At 41.8% G+C, this 18,817-nt stretch overlaps 2 protein-coding genes across 2 annotated transcripts; both read left to right on the top strand.

Moving 5' to 3' along the window:
• The first annotated feature begins 1,035 nt into the window (after positions 1-1,035).
• On the top strand, positions 1,036-9,240 carry mrps21 (mitochondrial ribosomal protein S21). Its single transcript, XM_062529975.1, has 2 exons — positions 1,036-1,166; positions 8,787-9,240. Exons 1-2 carry the CDS (start codon positions 1,084-1,086, stop codon positions 8,965-8,967), a joined length of 264 nt encoding a protein of 87 aa, XP_062385959.1. The 5' UTR covers positions 1,036-1,083; the 3' UTR covers positions 8,968-9,240.
• Positions 9,241-11,481: 2,241 nt separating this feature from the next.
• Positions 11,482-17,571, top strand: ciarta (circadian associated repressor of transcription a). Its single transcript, XM_062529794.1, has 6 exons — positions 11,482-12,126; positions 13,093-13,412; positions 13,936-14,011; positions 14,162-14,240; positions 14,475-14,631; positions 15,035-17,571. The coding sequence occupies exons 2-6, from the start codon at positions 13,095-13,097 to the stop codon at positions 15,506-15,508; spliced, it is 1,104 nt and encodes a 367-aa protein (XP_062385778.1). The 5' UTR covers positions 11,482-12,126; positions 13,093-13,094; the 3' UTR covers positions 15,509-17,571.
• Positions 17,572-18,817: the final 1,246 nt, after the last annotated feature.

The following is an 18,817-nucleotide window of genomic DNA, read 5'->3' as shown; positions in this document are numbered from 1 at the left end:
AACCCTACCCACCAGAGACCTTTCAACATGTCTGGATGGGAAGTGATACCCCTGGAAATGTGGCATGGAAACAGACACACACACACACACACACACACACACACACACACACACACACACACACACACACCCGTGTACACACACACACACACACACACACACACACACACACACACACACATACACGCACGCGCGCGCGCGCGCGCACACACACACACACACACACACACACACACACACACACACACACACACACACAGAGGCACATTTTTTCATTCTTGGCTTCTTGGCCGGATGGCAGAGTTCAGCCAGGTCAGTTTCTCAGAATCAGAATGCGATCAAAATAATGAACTGAAATGGAAGATGAAGAAGTCTGACCTCCTTCGTCTTCCACAGAGAATCAAATTTAAAGTGTTTGACAAAGAAAGAACAACAAGGGAAAAGGACGCGGAAGACCAAGGGAAAGAGGAGGAGGCATAAAGACCAATTCAGGGACGTTCCGTGGCATGATGATGACCTGGGTCTTTCCAAGGAGGCTTCTCATTTTACAAAACTACAGTAAACTGAGCAGACAGTGAGAGAGGGTCTGCTGTTATTTATCAAGCATTTTCTTATTTAGACCATTATTTCTCTCAGTCCAGGTCAGATAACTCAGATAAAGGCTATTGTAGACATAGAAATTCTTCTCTTTCTCACTTGTCTACCACCTCTCCCCATCTGGCATACAAACATGATTCTGATGAAAAGCCTTTCATCTCCTTTCCTCTGTTATTTGTCCTCATGATTTAAGATGACTTTAACACCACCACCACATTTTCACCATCTTGCCTAGGCCTACATAGTTATGATGCAACTAAAATTATACTTTTCAAATAGATGTTTCAGACAACTATACTTTGCTACTTCATTTAAGGTCTGTGTTATATTTTGAGGAAAAATCCATGAAGACCTACGGGAGTACGGGCTCCGTCTCCGTTACTTTATCTTTAGCGCCACCCAGTGTTTCGAACGCCAACTTTCCGGAACAATATCTCTTGCGTCCATCTTACCACCCGGAGGAGATGTGGAGGGACACAGTTCAATATGTCTAGACATCTTCGCTTCGTTGCCCGAACTGTAATGGTTCAGGATGGAAACGTTGACGCTGCATATAAAGCTTTAAATCGGTAAATGGTTTAGATTATCTATACATTTTGAATGATGTTCTCAAAAACGTATCGGGTGTTGATATAGCCTACCAATCTCTGTCATGTAATGCTACCGTCAGAAATGCCTCGTTTAGCTTGCTAACGTTATGCTAGCTAATTCAATGTCATGCCAAAGTCTTGTAGGCTATTGTAATGTTAGCCTACATGATGCTTACCAAACCAAACTAACCTCTGGGGGATATGCAGTAAATAGTTTCAGTATATGCCGTTGATTACAGTAGTGATCGCCAATGTTAACAGCGATTGAGTGAAATTTATTCTAACGTTAATCCTGTGTGTCTAAAATCAAGATAAATAATCGTAACGTGGTTCAAAATAACAGTCTGTTTCTTCAGACTTTATATTTAACCCGTGTTTATTTATCTGGACGTCCAAATTGAAATACGTACTGGAAGCTGAATAGAATGAAAATCTTGAGTATCTGATGTCCGTCGTAGAAAAGTACACTAGCCTGACTCTCGCCAGATCCTTGTAGTTCCGCCATGCTCCACCAGAGGCGTGTCGCTGAGCTCCACAATAATATCTGTCTGCAGAGCCGCAGAGCCACCACAACACCACTACGTCACGCCCGCGCATGCGCAGTAGCCACACCACTACGTCACGCCACCACTACGTCACGCCAGATTTGCCTCGCATGCGCAGTGGATATCACTGATATAACCCGGAAATCTGAACTGTTTTCAACTTCCGTTCATTCTAGATTTGCAATATTATGGAATTAAAATAGACTACAAAAGTCTTGTAAGTGTATATCATGTTTTGAAACTGTAGACATCATTTGTAACTGTAAAAATGATCTGTACAAGTCATCAGTCAGTGTCGACGTTTAACGTAAGCTCTCTAACGGTAGAGTTAGCTTGTTAGCTTGTTGACCCATTATAACCTATTGAAAACACATAGCAACGAAATCGCTAACACACTGATATTAACTACTATCGCGTTTCTGTACAACATGACTTGTTGTCAACATAAAAACATTAAAACGGATTGTTGTGTGTATGCCACCTGAACATACTTGGGCTAGATAAACCACTGAATATAATCTGAAGCACTACTGTCTCGCTAACTAACCACTAAGCTAACCTGTTGAGCTACCGTTGACCACCGTTTTCAACGAAAGTATCCTGCCTGTCACTCAGCCGAAACGTGACCACCCCCCTCGGGCGAAATTTTAACAGGCGCGTGGTGACATGCCCTGTGGAAACCCAGCGTTAGCGATAGGTTTAAAAAATTGCTGAACAAAAAGGGCAATGAAAGTTAAAATAACAGGAATCACATTGAGTAATCTCTTCTCAGGTTCTCCAACCTGTACATGGTGACGTAGTGGCGTGAGTGTAGTGGCTCTGCGGCTCTGCAGTCAGACCCTTCTCCAAGGATCTGGCGAGAGTCAGGTTTAAAAAAAAATAAAGCCGCAAGCGGCGATGGCGGGCCCGAGCACCTGCGGTGCGGAGACCTGTGACATTTCGGAATCTAACAAAGCAACATGTGCGTGTTGGTGGGCATGTGCATGAGCAACACACATGCCTACCTAATTTAGTCAATTTTCCTGAATGTATGTGTCAACCACAACAGACAACACCCTAGGTGGCGCTATAGAGTCCTTAAGCCACACCCTAAGCCAGAGCTCTATCCCTGACTAGCGGTAGCAATAACACACATGCCCACCAAATGTGGTTCATTTTCGTGAATGTGTCAACCATAATAGACAATGTGCTAGGTGGCGCTATAGAGTCCCTAAGCCACACCCTAGGCCAGAGCTCTATCCCTGACTAGCGGTAGCAATAACACACATGCCCACCAAATGTGGTTCATTTTCGTGAATGTATCAACCACAACAGACAATGCGCTAGGTGGCACTATAGAGTCCCTAAGCCACACCCTAGGCCAGAGCTCTGTTTCTGACTTGCGGCAGTAATAACACACAAGCTCACCAAATTTGATTCATTTTCGTGAATGTATATGTCAACCACAACAGGCAACACACTAGGTGGCGTTATAGAGTCCCTAAGCCACACCCTCGGCCAGAGCTCTGTCTCTGAATAGCTATAGCAAAACATATGCCCACCAAATTTGGTTCATTTTAGTGAATGTACGTGTCAACCACAACAGACAATGCGCTAGGTGGCGCTATGGAGTCCCTAAGCCACACCCGAGGCCAGAGCTCTGTCTTTATCTAGCGGCAGCAATAACACTCAAGGCCATCAAATGTGGTTCATTTTTGTGAATGTTTGTGTCAACCACAACAAACAATGCTCTAGGTGGCGCTATAGAGTCCCTAAGTCAGACCTTTGGCCAGAACTCTGTCTCTGACTAGCAATAGGAATAACACACAAGCCCATCAAATTTGGTTAATTTTCGTGAATGTACGTGTCAACCATGACAGGCAATGTGCTAGGTGGCGCTATAGAGTCCCTAAGCCACACCCGAGGCCAGAGCTCTGTCTCTGACTAGCAAAAACAATAACACACGAGCCCACCAAATTTGGTTAATTTTCGTGAATGTTTGTGTCAACCACAACAGACAATGCGCTAGGTGGCGCTATAGAGTCCTTAAGCCACACCCTAGGCCAAAGCTCTGTCCCTGACTACCGATAGCAATAACACACAAGTCCACCAAATTTGGTTCATTTTCGTGAATGTATGTGTCAACCACAACAGACAACGCACTAGGTGGCGCTATAGAGTCCCTATGCCACATCCTAGGCCAAAGCTCTGTCTCTGACTAGCCATAGCAATAACACACAAGTCCACCAAATTTGGTTCATTTTCGGGAATGTTTGTGTCAACCACAACAGATAACGTGCTGCTAGGTGGCGCTATAGAGTCCCTAAGCCACACCCTAGGCCAAAGCTCTGTCTCTGACTAGCCATAGCAATAACACACAAGTCCACCAAATTTGGTTCATTTTCATGAATGTTTGTGTCAACCACAACAGATAACGTGCTGCCAGGTGGCGCTATGGAGTCCCAAAGCCACACCTTAGGCCAGAGCTCTGTCTCTGACTACCAAAAGCAATTCCACATGTAGCTGCCAAATTACATCCAATTCATAGCCTTTTTTCTTTCTATAACACCAACTTCCTGTTTCTTAATAAAACGCCATAATTGACCCTTCCAGAAGTCCCGCCCTCCATAGTTACTGTTGCTACGCCTGTCAAACTTTCGCACCTTGCCCGTCTATTACAATGGAGGAGACACGGGATTTTTTAAACAAATGTAATTTACAAAGACATCGCACCACACTGAAAGCTCATATTTGGTCACTAGCGAGCTACATCTGTCCTCTGTCAACTACAGTTGCATTTTCAGCTCTGAACAAAACCGTTCATGAGTTATTTAAGCAAAAGTCGAAGGTACGCGTTGTTTTCGATGGTTCCTCCAGGCTAGTACGAATGAAACGGCGGGGGACAAAACTAGCAAAACGTTTTAAGCTATACTTCCATAACGTCAATATTTGACAACATAACATGATTGGTACTTCAAATAGGTATTATTTTAGACAGAATTGCTGACAGGCTATACATACGTCTCGTTGAATGTCTGTTAAGAACTTTTTGCCGCCATCGTGAAACGTATCTCGCGGTTATGGAAATATCACGCAATATGCAAAATTTAAAGTTAGAAAAATACGTATTTCAAACTATATCATGTCTTTATAGTTCAACATGTTATTTCACCGTGATTTCACGTGTTTGGGGGCACCACACATCCAAATAAATGCCCTTAATGGCCCACAGGCTATGCAGTCTCCATAGGTTAACATGGCAAAAACTCGAAAGCTTGCCAGGCCTTGCTTGCCTAGTTACGGGTTGCTAAGCCACGATTGGCCTGTGGCGGTTTTAGGGCGTGGCTCTGGAAGGGTCAATTCAAACCTTCGCCATTTCAATATACTTCAAAAATTCAAAAATCTGGTCGCAATTCCTCTCGGGCAACCCCTCAAGATCATTTTAGTGCTTATATGACATGATTTCGATAAACCGTCTAGGAGAAGTATTTCAAAATAAGTGATGTGCAAAAATCATAATCATAATCATAACTCAAATTCTTCTAAGATTCACTATATAGTTTAAATGTAAAACTTGTTCAGAATAATACAACACACATGTCCACCAAATTTGGTTCATTTCCGTGAATGTATGTGTCAACCACAACAGACAGTGCGGTAGGTGGCGCTATAGAGTCCCTGAGCCACACCCTAGGCCAGAGGTCTGTCTCTCAGTAGAGGCATCAATTCTACAGGTAGCTGCCAAATTTCAAGACTTTTAGAGCATGCCAAGTTGGTGAAAAAGGGCAGAAAAGTTAAGGGTAAGAGGAATAGAAGTATAATAATAATAATAATAATAATAATAATAATAATAATAATAATAATCTGAGCAAAAACAATAGGGCCTTGCACCTACGGTGCAGCCACTTTCAGTGGCCGCACCTCGGTGCTCGGGCCCTAAGTGGCCGCACCTCGGTGCTCGGGCCCTAATTAGGTAATTTCTCCCCAAAAGTCTTGCAGCTGGAGCTGTGCTGTGGGGCATTATCTCTGTGGGTCAGGATTTGGAGGGTTAGCTGCAGCTAATAATCCAGATAATGTCTAATAAGGCATGGGGTACTTTGGGGATTGGCATAGGGTACTTTCCATAAGATCACCTCTCAATGCAAATCAAACCAGCTGTTAGGCTAATTCAAATAAAACCATGTCAGCCTCTAGGTATGGGGAAGGGTATGGGATGATGTGGGGCTATTTTAATTCCAAGAGCCAGGGGAACTGGATCCATGAAAAAGCTGACCTTTAAAAATAAAATATACCTGTGTCTGTGGTATTTAGCATAGGGGTGTGTATACTTATGCCCCCTGTATTTTAAGGGAGAACACATATTTATTTACGAGTCATTATTCATTCACAAATAAAATGTGTGCTCTGTACACTAAATTGCCAAAAGTATTGGGTCACTTAGCTTGACTCGCCCATGAACTTAAGGGCGTACTCACACTAGGCAATTCGTACCGCACCCGAGTACACTTGGCCCCTAAAGTCCGTTTCATTTGACCAGTGTGATCGCTTCGTTCCGTAACGGGTACGGTAGGCTACGCTAGTACGCTTGGAGGAGGTGGACTCTGGTACGGTACGCATGTAAGCACAGGACGTCATCAACTCATTCACTGCCATTGACGTCTTTAAATGTCAATTTAAACACTTACGTTGACTGCCATTGACGTCTATAGAAAACTGTCGCTTTCACAAAAAGATCGTTTTCTCCATTTTTTGGTCGAAAACAGGTGTTTTTAGCTAAACTAACCCATGTTCTACTGACGAACTAAAGAACGGAAAATGATAGAAACAAACCGTTTTGTCCTGGTGAAAGAAGAGAGTCTACTCTTTGGTAGCTTGTGTGTTTACATAGTCATAAAACCCACTGTTCGGTGGATCTTAGAAAAACAGTCAAAATGCTGTAAAATGTTTAGCAGTATGGAGCGCTCTGCACTGAAAATGACTGGCAGCCAATGAGTTAATGACGAAATTAGGGATGCACCGATCCGATATTTGGATCGGATATCGGCCCCGATATGAACAAAATAGCTGGATCGGGGATCGGAAAAAATGAGCCGATCCATGGGCCGATCCGAATTTAATATAGTCTCAAAAAAAGGCTGAGCCATGACGCGCAACCAGCCATTTAGCGCAGCTCACTGCTGCAGGTTAGAGTGTGCCTCATCTCACTGTGTGCTCTGAGTGTCTAAATTCATGGATGGGATAAATACAGATACCAAATTTATGTCATAGGATCAAAAGAATATCTATACTAACCACCATTTGTCATAGATTAATTACGATCTTCATGCGTTTTGTTGCATTTAGGCAACACGTTAATGTGTAACAGTCAACAAAATAGGCTACTCAAACTAAACACATTGTCATTTTCATCTCATCTGTATAAACTGTTCTTGGTATAAAGACATGCAAATGTTCAAATTGGCTGTTAAAAACGTATAATTTATTAGTTAAAACGTACAACTTCTACCGTTTACCACCATTCAAACTCCGTGTGAACTAATTAGTTTATCGTGGGGAAACTGCGGGACCGTACCACTATGAGTAAATAGAGGGGTTTCGCGGGTGACACCATTTTGGCAGGGGTGTTTCAATGTGTCACTAATATGGGATTTTTATCTGCAAAATTGTTTTGTTAGATTTATTATTTAGTAATAACTGTGAACTTGAATTTGAATGCTGTTCCAAGTTGCTGCTGGTGTACAACTGTTTATTTTTAATACTAGTAATATAATCAATACTGATGATGATAATTATAATAATAATAAAAATAATAATAATAATAATAATAATACATTACCTTTATATCTAAGTGTTATTTTGTTAGATTTTTTTTAGGAAAGTAATGTTTAGTTAGGGAAAGAATGAAGAATGAAGTCAAGCCTGATGCCTTTAGTCTTTTCCACATGGTGAGGTATACAGTTTATTAATTAACAATGGTATCGGATCGGTATCGGATATCGACCGATACGCAGAGCCCAGGCATCGGTATCGGTATCGGGACTGAAAAAGTCGGATCGGTGCATCCCTAGACGAAATAAACAATAACGTTCCAATTAGCAATCACACGTTGCATAAAGATTCTAGAACACAGCAACTCAATTGTACCCAAGTACAGTTGATATTATGCAGTGTGAGCGCAGACCAGGGACCAGAGGTAACTGTGCTCCAGTACGGTACGGGTGAAACGTACAGTGTGAGTATGCCCTAAGTGACAGGGTTTCCTAATGACGTTGGTCTACCCTTTGCAGCTATAACCGCTTAAACCCCTTATGGTAAGGCTTTCCACAAGATTTAGGAGTGAGTTTATGGGGTTTTTTGACTATCCTTCCAGAAGCGCATTTGTCAGGTCACACACTGATGTTGGACGAGGAGACTGGCTCTCCGCTCTCAGTCATCCCAAAGGTGTGTGACCTCACAAATGCGCTTCTGGAAGAATGGTCGAAAATTCCCAGAAACATACTCCTAAACCTTGTGGAAAGCCTTCCCAGAGTTGTTGAAGCTGTTATAGCTTCTGCAGGGTGGACTGATGTCATATTAAACCCTATGGATTAAGAGTGGGATGTCACTTAAGTTCATATGCAAGTCAAGGCCGGTGACCCAATACTTTTGACAATATAGTGTATGTATACGTATATGTACTCCTTGTGTGAGATACAGTCACATACTCACCAATCAGAAGTACTGGGCACCTCATGTACTAGATGTCCTCACCAATGAAAAGTGGCACAGTTTAGAGAGACAATTTGTAGGCAATCAATTTTCATTCTCATACTTGGATCAGTAGTATGAGACACAAGTACATTAAATTAAGGCATGCATGTGTGACAGTGTTTCAATTTATTCTCTTAATATGCAGCGCTTTGATTTTGTAGTAGTGGTGGTGCCCAAAATTCTACAGCAAAGTGATTGTTCATTTTTACAAACAGCAGAGTTTGTCTCAGTCATAGTAGAAGAAGGTATGATGATGATGGTTTCATTTCTCTCTCTCTCTCTCTCTCTCTCTCTCTGACATTGTTACATCTCCCTTGCTTTTCAGGGTGTTGTCTGTCGATGGCATTCTGGAGACAGTGAAGCAAAAGAGGTACTTCGAGAAGCCTTGTCGCCAGCGGCAACGGGAAAGCTACGAGAACTGCAAGAGGATTTACCACGCAGAGATGGGCCGAAGAATCTCCTTTCTATCCAAGGCCAACCGCTCAGACCCCTGGCTCGGCTGTTGAGAAAGGAGAGGACTTAATGTTTGTTTGTTTTTTACCCAAGGTAAAGGACTTGTGCTGGTAAAACGCAACTTCCCAAATGGCTTCTTCGGATGTCCTTATTTTTGTTTGGATGGATTTGTCTCTGCTATGTAGTGAGGCACAAACGGTGTCCCTCTCATTTTGAGAAGAAGGGCACTAATCAATGTCGCCTCTCCCCTAGCTATTGTAGAGTTTATTACACAAAATAACACATATATGCTGAAATAAAAATGATGCTCATCAATTAGACACTTATCAGAATGTGTATCGTGTTCATTGTGGTTGTGGTTGTCACATCTCTTTCAGTGTGGTTTGGCTGGTTAGCTGAATGTGGCATGCTTGCAGTGTGGTGGTATGCTTCTCATGCTTGTCATGTTCATCACACAGAAAGGCACCTAAGGTTACATAATCGTTTGGTTAACTGTTCCATCTTACCACATAAAGATTGCAAACTAATAAGTGGTCTGAACGAGTGGGCAGGTAGATAAGCCTCTGTTGTACTAGTCACCCCTAATGTGCACCATGTAGTGAAAGTGGTACAGGCCAGATGACGCAGTGAAAATAAACATTTCCAAAATGATCTTGGCCTCCAAGATAAGGTCTTTCTGAGAGTGTCAAAATGACACAAAATCAAGGGTGAAGTTTCTGTTGTTAGCTAATTAGACTTCGTTTTGGGACCTAAATATTAGGTAGACATATGTTGAGCAAAAGCTGAAACAGTGCAGCATCTATTTCCCTGGACTGATTTGACACAGAATGACAAATATTTTTAGTGAGATTTAGAAGTCTTTGGTGTATTTGTATAGGACCTGTTTTACTGTCTGTTTGAAGTATTTCTGTTTTCTTGCAATGTGTTATTCAAGTAAATGTATTTTCAATATCCATAATGAATAACCTACAGCTAGAGGGTTTGCAAATATGTGTCATACTCCATAGAGTACTTTGAACTGTGTAACTCTATCGTTCTCTATCTCTATAACTGAACGTATAACTCTATCGTTCATTTATCCTAGAACAAAGGACAACCTTTGAACTAAATGACTGGCGATCTGAATGCATGCTCATTTTTAAACAGGACAGTTGGTCTCGCTATCAGGTCAGTAGGTGAAACTGACCCCCTGCTAGGCCCATTTGGTCTGAGTCAGGGGCAATGAAATGCATTAGGTCCATGAAAGGTTAATTGAGCACACCTATTCCAATTGTCTTGGATGAGGTGCATGGCCTGTGGTTAGCTCGACTGACTGTCTGGATAGGGACCTGATGTGGACTGAGGAATAGATCGCTTAGCATCCTGCTCCCCCTTGTCGGAAGATATCACTGGGGGGTCATTGGCTGGAGATTTGAGATTGGGTCACTACTGATGTATGGCCTATATTTCAGTGGATGGCCATGTGGGTGCGGTGACTGTGTGTAGCACGAAGCAGTGGTGTGAGAGGAAGTCAGAATGGTTGACCAGGAAACGCATCACTGCATCCCAACAGGGGTCTGATGGGAGCAGGGTTAAGCTTGATGCCACACACAGAGACCAGAGGCACCTCTGCTGTGAGGAATGACCTGACCTGCATTTCATGCTTAAAGGAGAATTCCGGGCAATTTTTCTCAAAGATCTGTTTCTCGAGGTCACCATGCACTGTTGGTACAAAAAAAAGGAGAAAACATTTGGTTCTAGCCTGAGCTGTTGCAGCCAACTGCTATCAGGCAGCTACAGTGCTACACTCTGAGGGCATGAACTTGGGGGTTCATAAACATGCCCTCAGAGTGTAACACTAGCTGCAACTGGACCAAGCAGCTGCGGCACCTCGGGGTAGCGGCAGTACAAGGTGAATTAGACTAGAGAAACAGATCTATGTTAAAAATGTAGTCCTGATCCAAGAGGTTGCTATTAGTTGTATTTTTCCAATTCCAATATATAAACAACGCAACCCTTTAGTGATATTGAACCCCCAATATTCTTACATCTTTTAAGACCAGTGGTTGAATTCAGGACGTGTTTTTTACATTTATTCATTTGGTGGACACATATCCAAAAGTGACTTACAGCAATGGAATAACACTAAGCTATTAACATTTAAGCTACAGTGCTACAATGTTCAAAATACTGCATTTCCTGCACAAGAACTGCACATATTTCCACCATCATTTGTCATCAGAAAACTTTAATGTGGCAGTTATTTTTTTTGGTAGGGTTGGCAGATCGTTCCACCATCAGGAACAGATAAAAACAAGAAAAACAGTAGGCTAGGATCTATTGCAGTGGGTAGACATTGATATTTACATTGACTGTGAAACATTATTAATCTCTTACTTTTAATTATACCAAGTAACTTTACTTACTTACTTACTTACAATGTACTTACAATGTTAGTGTAATGTTTATGTCATTGTAAGTCGATGTGGACACAAAAACTCTATTAAGAACCATTAACATCTATTTGTCTGCAGCAGGATAATATCACATTATCAATAATTTACATAATCTGACATCTTTTTATGCATGCTCAATGTATACCGATCTAACCAGGGTGGCATTCTAGCCAATGGCCGTACTTCTGAGTGTCCCACATAGCAGTGGCCAACCCATCGTTGGCCTTGCAATAGAACAACACAACATGTTCCTCTTAAACGTGTCGGCCTGTACACTTCCTCGCAAGCCCCGCCGTAGCTGCTGTTTTTCCGCACGAGCGCCACGTGCCACAGGCTGTGCTCGTGAAATCATTATACGAACCAATCGCAGCTTGAGACGCCTCTGACTGGTCACGCAGACAGCCAATCGAATACAGCCACAACAAACATCAGCCAATCACAGTGAAGTGTGTGTAGGTCGCAGCTTAGCACGTGTGTCAGTCGGTGTCTGTGCACATGGACTACCTCGCTGTAAAGTAACGTTTACTGGTTGGAAGAATCAGTGACAGGAGAAAAGAGAACAGGAGGCAGAACAGTTTGACTGATAGTCAGACACCGGTGAACTTTGTTGAAGACAACCACAGAAAAAGAAAGAAGACAACTGATTTGCAAAGTTAACATAGCTGAAGCAACACTGGACTGAAGTCTTGGGAATTGAAATAGAAGACCTAGGCTATTACTCAGTCAAGTAAAAATAGTTTGGACTTTAAGCAGACGGATTGTTGTTCCTGGCCAAAGGTAAGGAATGTTTTGTATATTGTATTATATTGATGTATTATATTGATGGAGTTTAGCGGAGTGGAATGAAACAGTGAATCAATTTCGTGTTTAACTGTGTTTAACATGCGTGCCTTGAAATGATGGCACGTGAATGTATGCACAGCCATAGTACTTCCTTTGTTCTGCCAAGCCTATAGGTTATCACTCAATTCTTTTTTAAAAAAATGAATTAAATTGGAATTAAAGTGTGGTTGACTACTTTACTTGGAGGCAAAGAGTGTATACATTTTGAGGAGTATAAGAATGGGCTGGACATTTTAACTGACCATCTATAATGATGTTGAAATTACGTAACTCGTTCATTGATATTATTACAAGATAATTATGCCTACATGTAGGCTAACCTATTCATCAGCACCTTATGTGTTGTTTATCAGCTTCAATTAAGCCGGAATGTCTGAGAATTTGGACACAGAAACGAACGCTCTTCGTTCCAGCAAATGAGCGTGCATCAGATACGCATGGATCCATGTCCACCAATCACGTTCAGAGCTTAAAGATATGTTGAGGGAAGGTGCCGCTGGCGCGTGAGGTGGACACACCACTACCCATGCTTGACATTTGGAAAATTATGCTTTATCTTTTATCATTTTCTGAGTATGGATTTGCTCATTAGAAGAGGAGTGATTGGGGGGAAGGTCGAGAACTTTGGCTATTCTGTCAGTAGTTTTTCCATGTGACAGCCAGTGAGTCAAACGTGAGTGACTGGCTTAGTTTTGTTGTTGCTGTGAAACGGCACCTCACCACCACCACTACACAATTGACAACAATCTTTGCCTGTACTCTTCCTAGTGTTTCTCTTGTCAGAAATGTATTAATTCTGAATTTGTTTTTGTTCTTCTTTGGACTTTCTGTCTCTCACTCTGCACAAACCACAACCACTAATTATCCTCTTCTTTTCTGTCTCTCTTGCCCTCCCACCAGTAATGCAGTCATTTGACAACGCCACTAAGTGGTCGTCGCACGAGTCCCTTTCCTCCACTCCCAGTTTACCCTACAGTGAGAGCGACCAGACGGAGGATGAGTGTGACGTCTTCTCTGAGGGAGAGGGGGAGGGAGGTCGGGCCTCACTAGAACGATTCTCTCTGGTTGCTGCCAGCCTGCCTATCCACCTCCGCCCTGTAGGGTACCAAAGGGATCAGCGGGGGACCCTGGAGGGGCAGTTGGGTGGAGCAGGCCGCGATGGGCAGTTCCCCTCCCCTGCCACACCACCCACTGAGGGGGACTTGGCCTTTGCAAGAAAGGTGAGTGTGGAAGTCCTACTTCTCTCTATGTACATTTGACTTTGGTAGAAGACCACCTGCTAGGGTGGTTTGTTTATATGAGGATGAAATAATAGTTTCATGATAAACTTTTTCTTTTAACAATACAAATATTGCCTCAACATAAAGATAACAACAACAACAACAACCACGACAACAAATACTTTACACTTTTACATTTAGAAGTGTCTTCTCGTTTCTGTCAGTTTTGTACATTTAAAGTCTGAACAGTTTTCAGCAGTTGAGAGTTGTTAAGGACCACCACTGCTTTATTTGAAATTCACTTGAAGAACAAACAGAGATAGAGAATCAGTCCCAGGCATAGAGTCTGGAAACAGAGGAGGGAACTGATTTGATGAAGTAGCAGTTCATGATCCAGTTGTACAGAATAATGTGTGTGGCTGTATGTGTGCATGTATAGATTTTTGTACCTGTGTATACATGGGTAGGCTTCACAGTGTGCGTTTCCCTCATTAACCATTCTTGTCCTGTCATTGTTTTCCAGTGTTCCGAGCTCCAAGGATACCTCAGGCCACTTCTGCAGCTGCTTAATGGACTCAAGACGGGCAGGTTTGACAAAGGTATAATCCACATTTCTGGTGATGACGTAGCATGTCCTCTCTGGCTAATGGCTTTGAGTAAGAGCTGGTATGTGCACGCTCCTATCTGAGGCTTAGTGACTGCACCTAATCACTATACTGTTACCAATTATAGATTTGTTTGATTGGCAGGTCTCAACACGTTCCAGCAAAGCGTAGCGATGGATCGGCTGCAAAGGATTGTGGGAATGTTGCAGAAACCTCATTTGGGGTATGTATTTTACAGCCTGTGTTGATTCATATTCAGTTTACTTGGAATCTCCTGAAGTTTCTTTGTTGGATTTATGAGTATTTCAAAGGGAAGGACCCATTTGGCTGTGTGTAAATTCAACCAAATCCTCCATTGGAATAGAGATTAGACCTATAGACCTAATACATGTTTAAGTAATTACTCAGTGGGTGACACTCAACCCTCAACCTCCCTGTCTTCTTGTTTGTCATGTAGAGAGAAATATCTGCGCTCGATGCAGCAGATAGAGATGATGCTGAAAGTGTGGTTTCCTCTGGTGCGCTTGCAACTCTCCTTGCCCTCTGACAACCATAGAACCACCCCTCGTCATTTGCCCCACTGGCACCAGGACCAACTGCGCATCCCAGTCAAAGTGAGTAGTGCCTCTCTCCCACATAAGATGGGTGTGATCAGAATGTTTTAGAATGGATGTTCTAAAGAACATGACATGGAAGACATGGAATTTTAGAAACTTAAGGCTGGCACCTACCGGACACGCCGTTCAGTGGTGTGGGCTTGACACAGGATTTTAGCACAGTTTTCTAACTTTGAACGGCTGCTGCGCGGCAGACGTTCTAGTTGGCTTTGCTCCGTTAAAAACAATGAAGTTTTTTCTTGTCGCGTCACACCGCGTACATGTCCTGTGGCCGCGGGCCTTTATATTGCTGGTAAACACATTCTTTTAAGTCCTATGACACCTGACATCTGTTCATAATGATGAGAATGTTCTTGGTTTGTTGTACTAAAATGTGTGTGGTCTCTATCTGGGCTCTCAGAAACGCAAAAGGAGCTGGTCAGACTCGGACTCATCCAGCTCGATCCCCCCGGTCTACAAACGGGTCGGGAACCCCCAGTGTGGACAGGGCCTTGGGTCTGCTGAAAACACACCCCCGAGGGAGGAGTCGGAGTCAACAACATTCAGACTTGGCACTGATCCGTGTGCCTCCCACAACGGCAAGCAGAGAGGAGGTGTGCCTCCTCTGGTTATCGCATCTCCTTTTGAGGGGAGCTTCCCTAATACCCAGGACAACTGCATCTCCTCCACTACCCCCATTTCCCAAATGTCACACCTGCTTCCCCATGATATACCCATCCCACCAGGCAGCAGTAGCCAAGGGGGTGCTGTTAGAGGCGGGGAAGGGGGAGGGGCTAAGGGTAATGGCACTGTTGAGCGTGATCAGTATTCAGAGGAGGCCGGCCTTACAAACAATTCATATTGTAGTTTGTCTTGTAGACCCACAAACACGTAGCAATGAGATGCCAGTTTATTTGTCTTCGGATATGATTGTGCGCTACCATGTTGCCATTTGAAGGTTATTTGGATTTCAGACATTGGATAGATTTTTTTTTTTGTTTTTTTTTTGTACATGTTTGAAATGGATGTTGAAAACATCTTACTTGATGTCTTATTCATCGATGTTTTTTTGCTTTAAGCATATGGTAAATTCCGATGGCCTTCAGAATTCTTCTCCAGGAGCTCAAAGAGGCACTTCATCCAATATATTCTACTTGAAGATGATGTGCCGAGATGCCTCAGTGATAATGAAGGAGTGTACAGCGTATGCGGTGCATTCTCAGAAACAGAAGCTAGCACTACTGCCAGTGCTACTGGCTACAGCTACTGCACCTGATTAGCATCACTTGAATCAGAGGTGTACCACTGGAAACACACTGAGCTCAGAGAAACGGTTTTCTTTAGCTTTCTTATTAAACACTTACTGAAGAAAGGAAACAATCGGCAACCTTTAAAAAAGGTTGAAAAGAGATATTAGTCTTCTACCAGGATTTGGTGACAAACTTGACACATTTTCTCATCAAATCATGTGATTGTTTAATGAGAAGCTTTCAACAGAAAACACCAAGTACTTCCCAATACAATCAAACATAGCCTACACAGTGGCGTTATAACGGCAACCATCTCTGTAAGGACAAGCACATCATAGTCACAAAAATTGACAATTAAAAAAAACTGCCTGTGACTCTCTGACCCTTAAGACTTTACTCGTGAACAACCACTAAGACTAAAAAGAGCAAAAGAAGAAATGTGATTATCTGTCATAAACGTGTGGTTAAACCATTTAGTAGTGGGCATTTTTTTTCCAAGGGGTCATTACTTGAAGAAACTGGATTATTAGCAGCCTTAAGGGCATCCCTTAAACCCCGGGGATGCTACGGGAACATCCAATGATACTCTCGACAACTTGATGTGTATTTATTTTTGTGTTTGACTAGTTGCACATGCTGATTGCACATTGTGATATTTTTCTTTTTGATGTGTTACTAGGTTTTCTTCACTGATCTATAAAGAATAACTGAATAGACTATCACATTGTTGCCGCCCCATCAACAATGAAGCCAATGGAACTATCCCAAGTGGTCCCAATATAGCTGCGGCGCTGAGGCTTCAGGTTTATGATGTAGATGCGCTATCCAGTTATTCTTTATAGATCAGTGGTTTCCTTTGCTAAGTAAGGAAAAGAGAATGAAGTGTCATTGCCAAACGCTACTTGCACATGAGTTTCGAAAAGGCTTTTTTTTTTTTTTTTTTTTAATTGCAGATGTTCTTGTATGTCCCGTGTATTTAATTTCTTTTTCAGATCATTTCTGAAATCATTTTTACAATTCTGTAGTTACTTTTCTTCTATTTTTGTGATGGACAGTAGATTAATGTTTCGTTTATATATTTCCCATTGGTCATTTATCACATCTGTAAAACAATCATATGGGTTTATTTGGTACAGTTCCAGTATGCATGTATGAGTGTGCACACTATATGACTGGGATCTCTTATCAGGCATAAACAGTACATTTCATTGACAACAGTTTCATTGACATCTCTGTCTTGCAAGATTGGGGGGGGGAAACTATGACCTATAAATAACCTCAGAGATGGTCCAGGGCACACATTTGCCAATTTTTGCAATATGAGACACTTCTGCAGATCTGATATCAGGCATTCAGTACTGTCTTTGTGAATCTGTCCTATTCTGCTGTGTCTCAGTGTCATCAATGTGAAATGACTGGAAACAGAAGGGTGCAAATTTTACAACTGTACTATATAATTGTATTTGCAGTAAAAGTGGGAAACGCTATTGAGAGAGTAGGAATCTGCCGCTATCAGCTTTACATAGGTTTTGTTACTCCAAGACTTGTTTGCAACCCCGCATTGAATTATCAGTGCTATACTTTTCTTACTCACCCTAGCACCATATATTTTCATATCTTGTTCTCTTCTGGAATATTTTGCAATGGTTGTTGTTGAAAAATGATTAACCAGTTACAGCATTTTTATAAATAAAACATGAATGTGTTACTCAAATCTCAGAGTTTTTACAATTCTACAAGTATGCATTCATCATCATGGTACAAGGGATTAACTTAATAAACAGGGATGTAACAATACACTCAACTCTCAATTCGGTGGGATGAACAATTTTCAGTCTACAGAATAAGCTGGAGACAAATGATTACTGAAAAAATATTCCTTTATTTATATAAACTTAAAGGAACACAAGGTCTGAAGGTTGCAAATTTACAGGAATTTTCTTGATTTTCACTAACGTTGAAGAACAAGAGTAAATTATTTGTTCACCCACCGGCCTCCATCACCACACACATTATGACACACACACACAACTGACCTAATAAATTCCTCAATAAATGACTTTATCAAGAGAAAAAAAGGCATTTTACATTCAACTTTAAACCAGATAAACGATCACTGCGTCAACATATTGGCAATTTTATATGGTTTAAGGATGCGCAATGCAACTTGTTGTTACAGGCTTGAAAAGACATCAGGATACCTTTTTTGAACTGTATTTGATAGTCACAGCAATTTATGTATTGCCAATTTAGTGGAACGGAATGCAGGCTACTTTGAAATAGGTTTGAGAAATATAAATAAAAATGCCATTGTGTTGATTTTCCAAGACTTGTACTGTTATATTATTTGTGCAAGACATTAATGATTATCCATTTAGTTTTGAATTCAGTTGCCTGATCTATTTTCGATTATTCATTAACAACTCATCTGAAGTTGATGCCACTAAGTGTAATGCATATTATGTTATCCAGGGTCTTGGTGAGGTTTTTAATTACGATAATCTTTTGGCCACTCTGACTCCATTTTTGCTATTATTACCCATCATCGTAGCCTACCTACAGTATGTCTGAAGTCGAATAATTGAAATCAAAAGTAGATTATGCCTAGCCTGGAAGCCAGCCCGAATTTAAACCCACAAAATGTAAGATCGAACTGAAGAACTGGTCTTCTTCCACTGAGAAACTTCTATTAAACTTGAGAACTGTGCAGACCAATCAAATAGTCAAATATACAATGATGGATGGATGAACAACCATAACAGGTGTCTAGTCATTCATGTCAACTGAGCTTGCTTTGGTTGATTTTGTTTTGGCCTACAACAAAAAGCCTGTCGCTAGAAGTGATGTTTAGATGTTGCAATCCCACCTGCTGTACAAGATTTGACAGCAATAAATTGATTGAAAAAGAAAACCCAGTGATTTGTCGAGAAGAAGAATGTTTTGGCTAGTCTTCC

Source organism: Sardina pilchardus, chromosome 24, assembly GCF_963854185.1.
Source record: "Sardina pilchardus chromosome 24, fSarPil1.1, whole genome shotgun sequence".
In the NCBI taxonomy this organism is placed as follows: domain Eukaryota; kingdom Metazoa; phylum Chordata; class Actinopteri; order Clupeiformes; family Clupeidae; genus Sardina; species Sardina pilchardus.
This window is presented reverse-complemented; position numbering and strand designations above follow the sequence as displayed.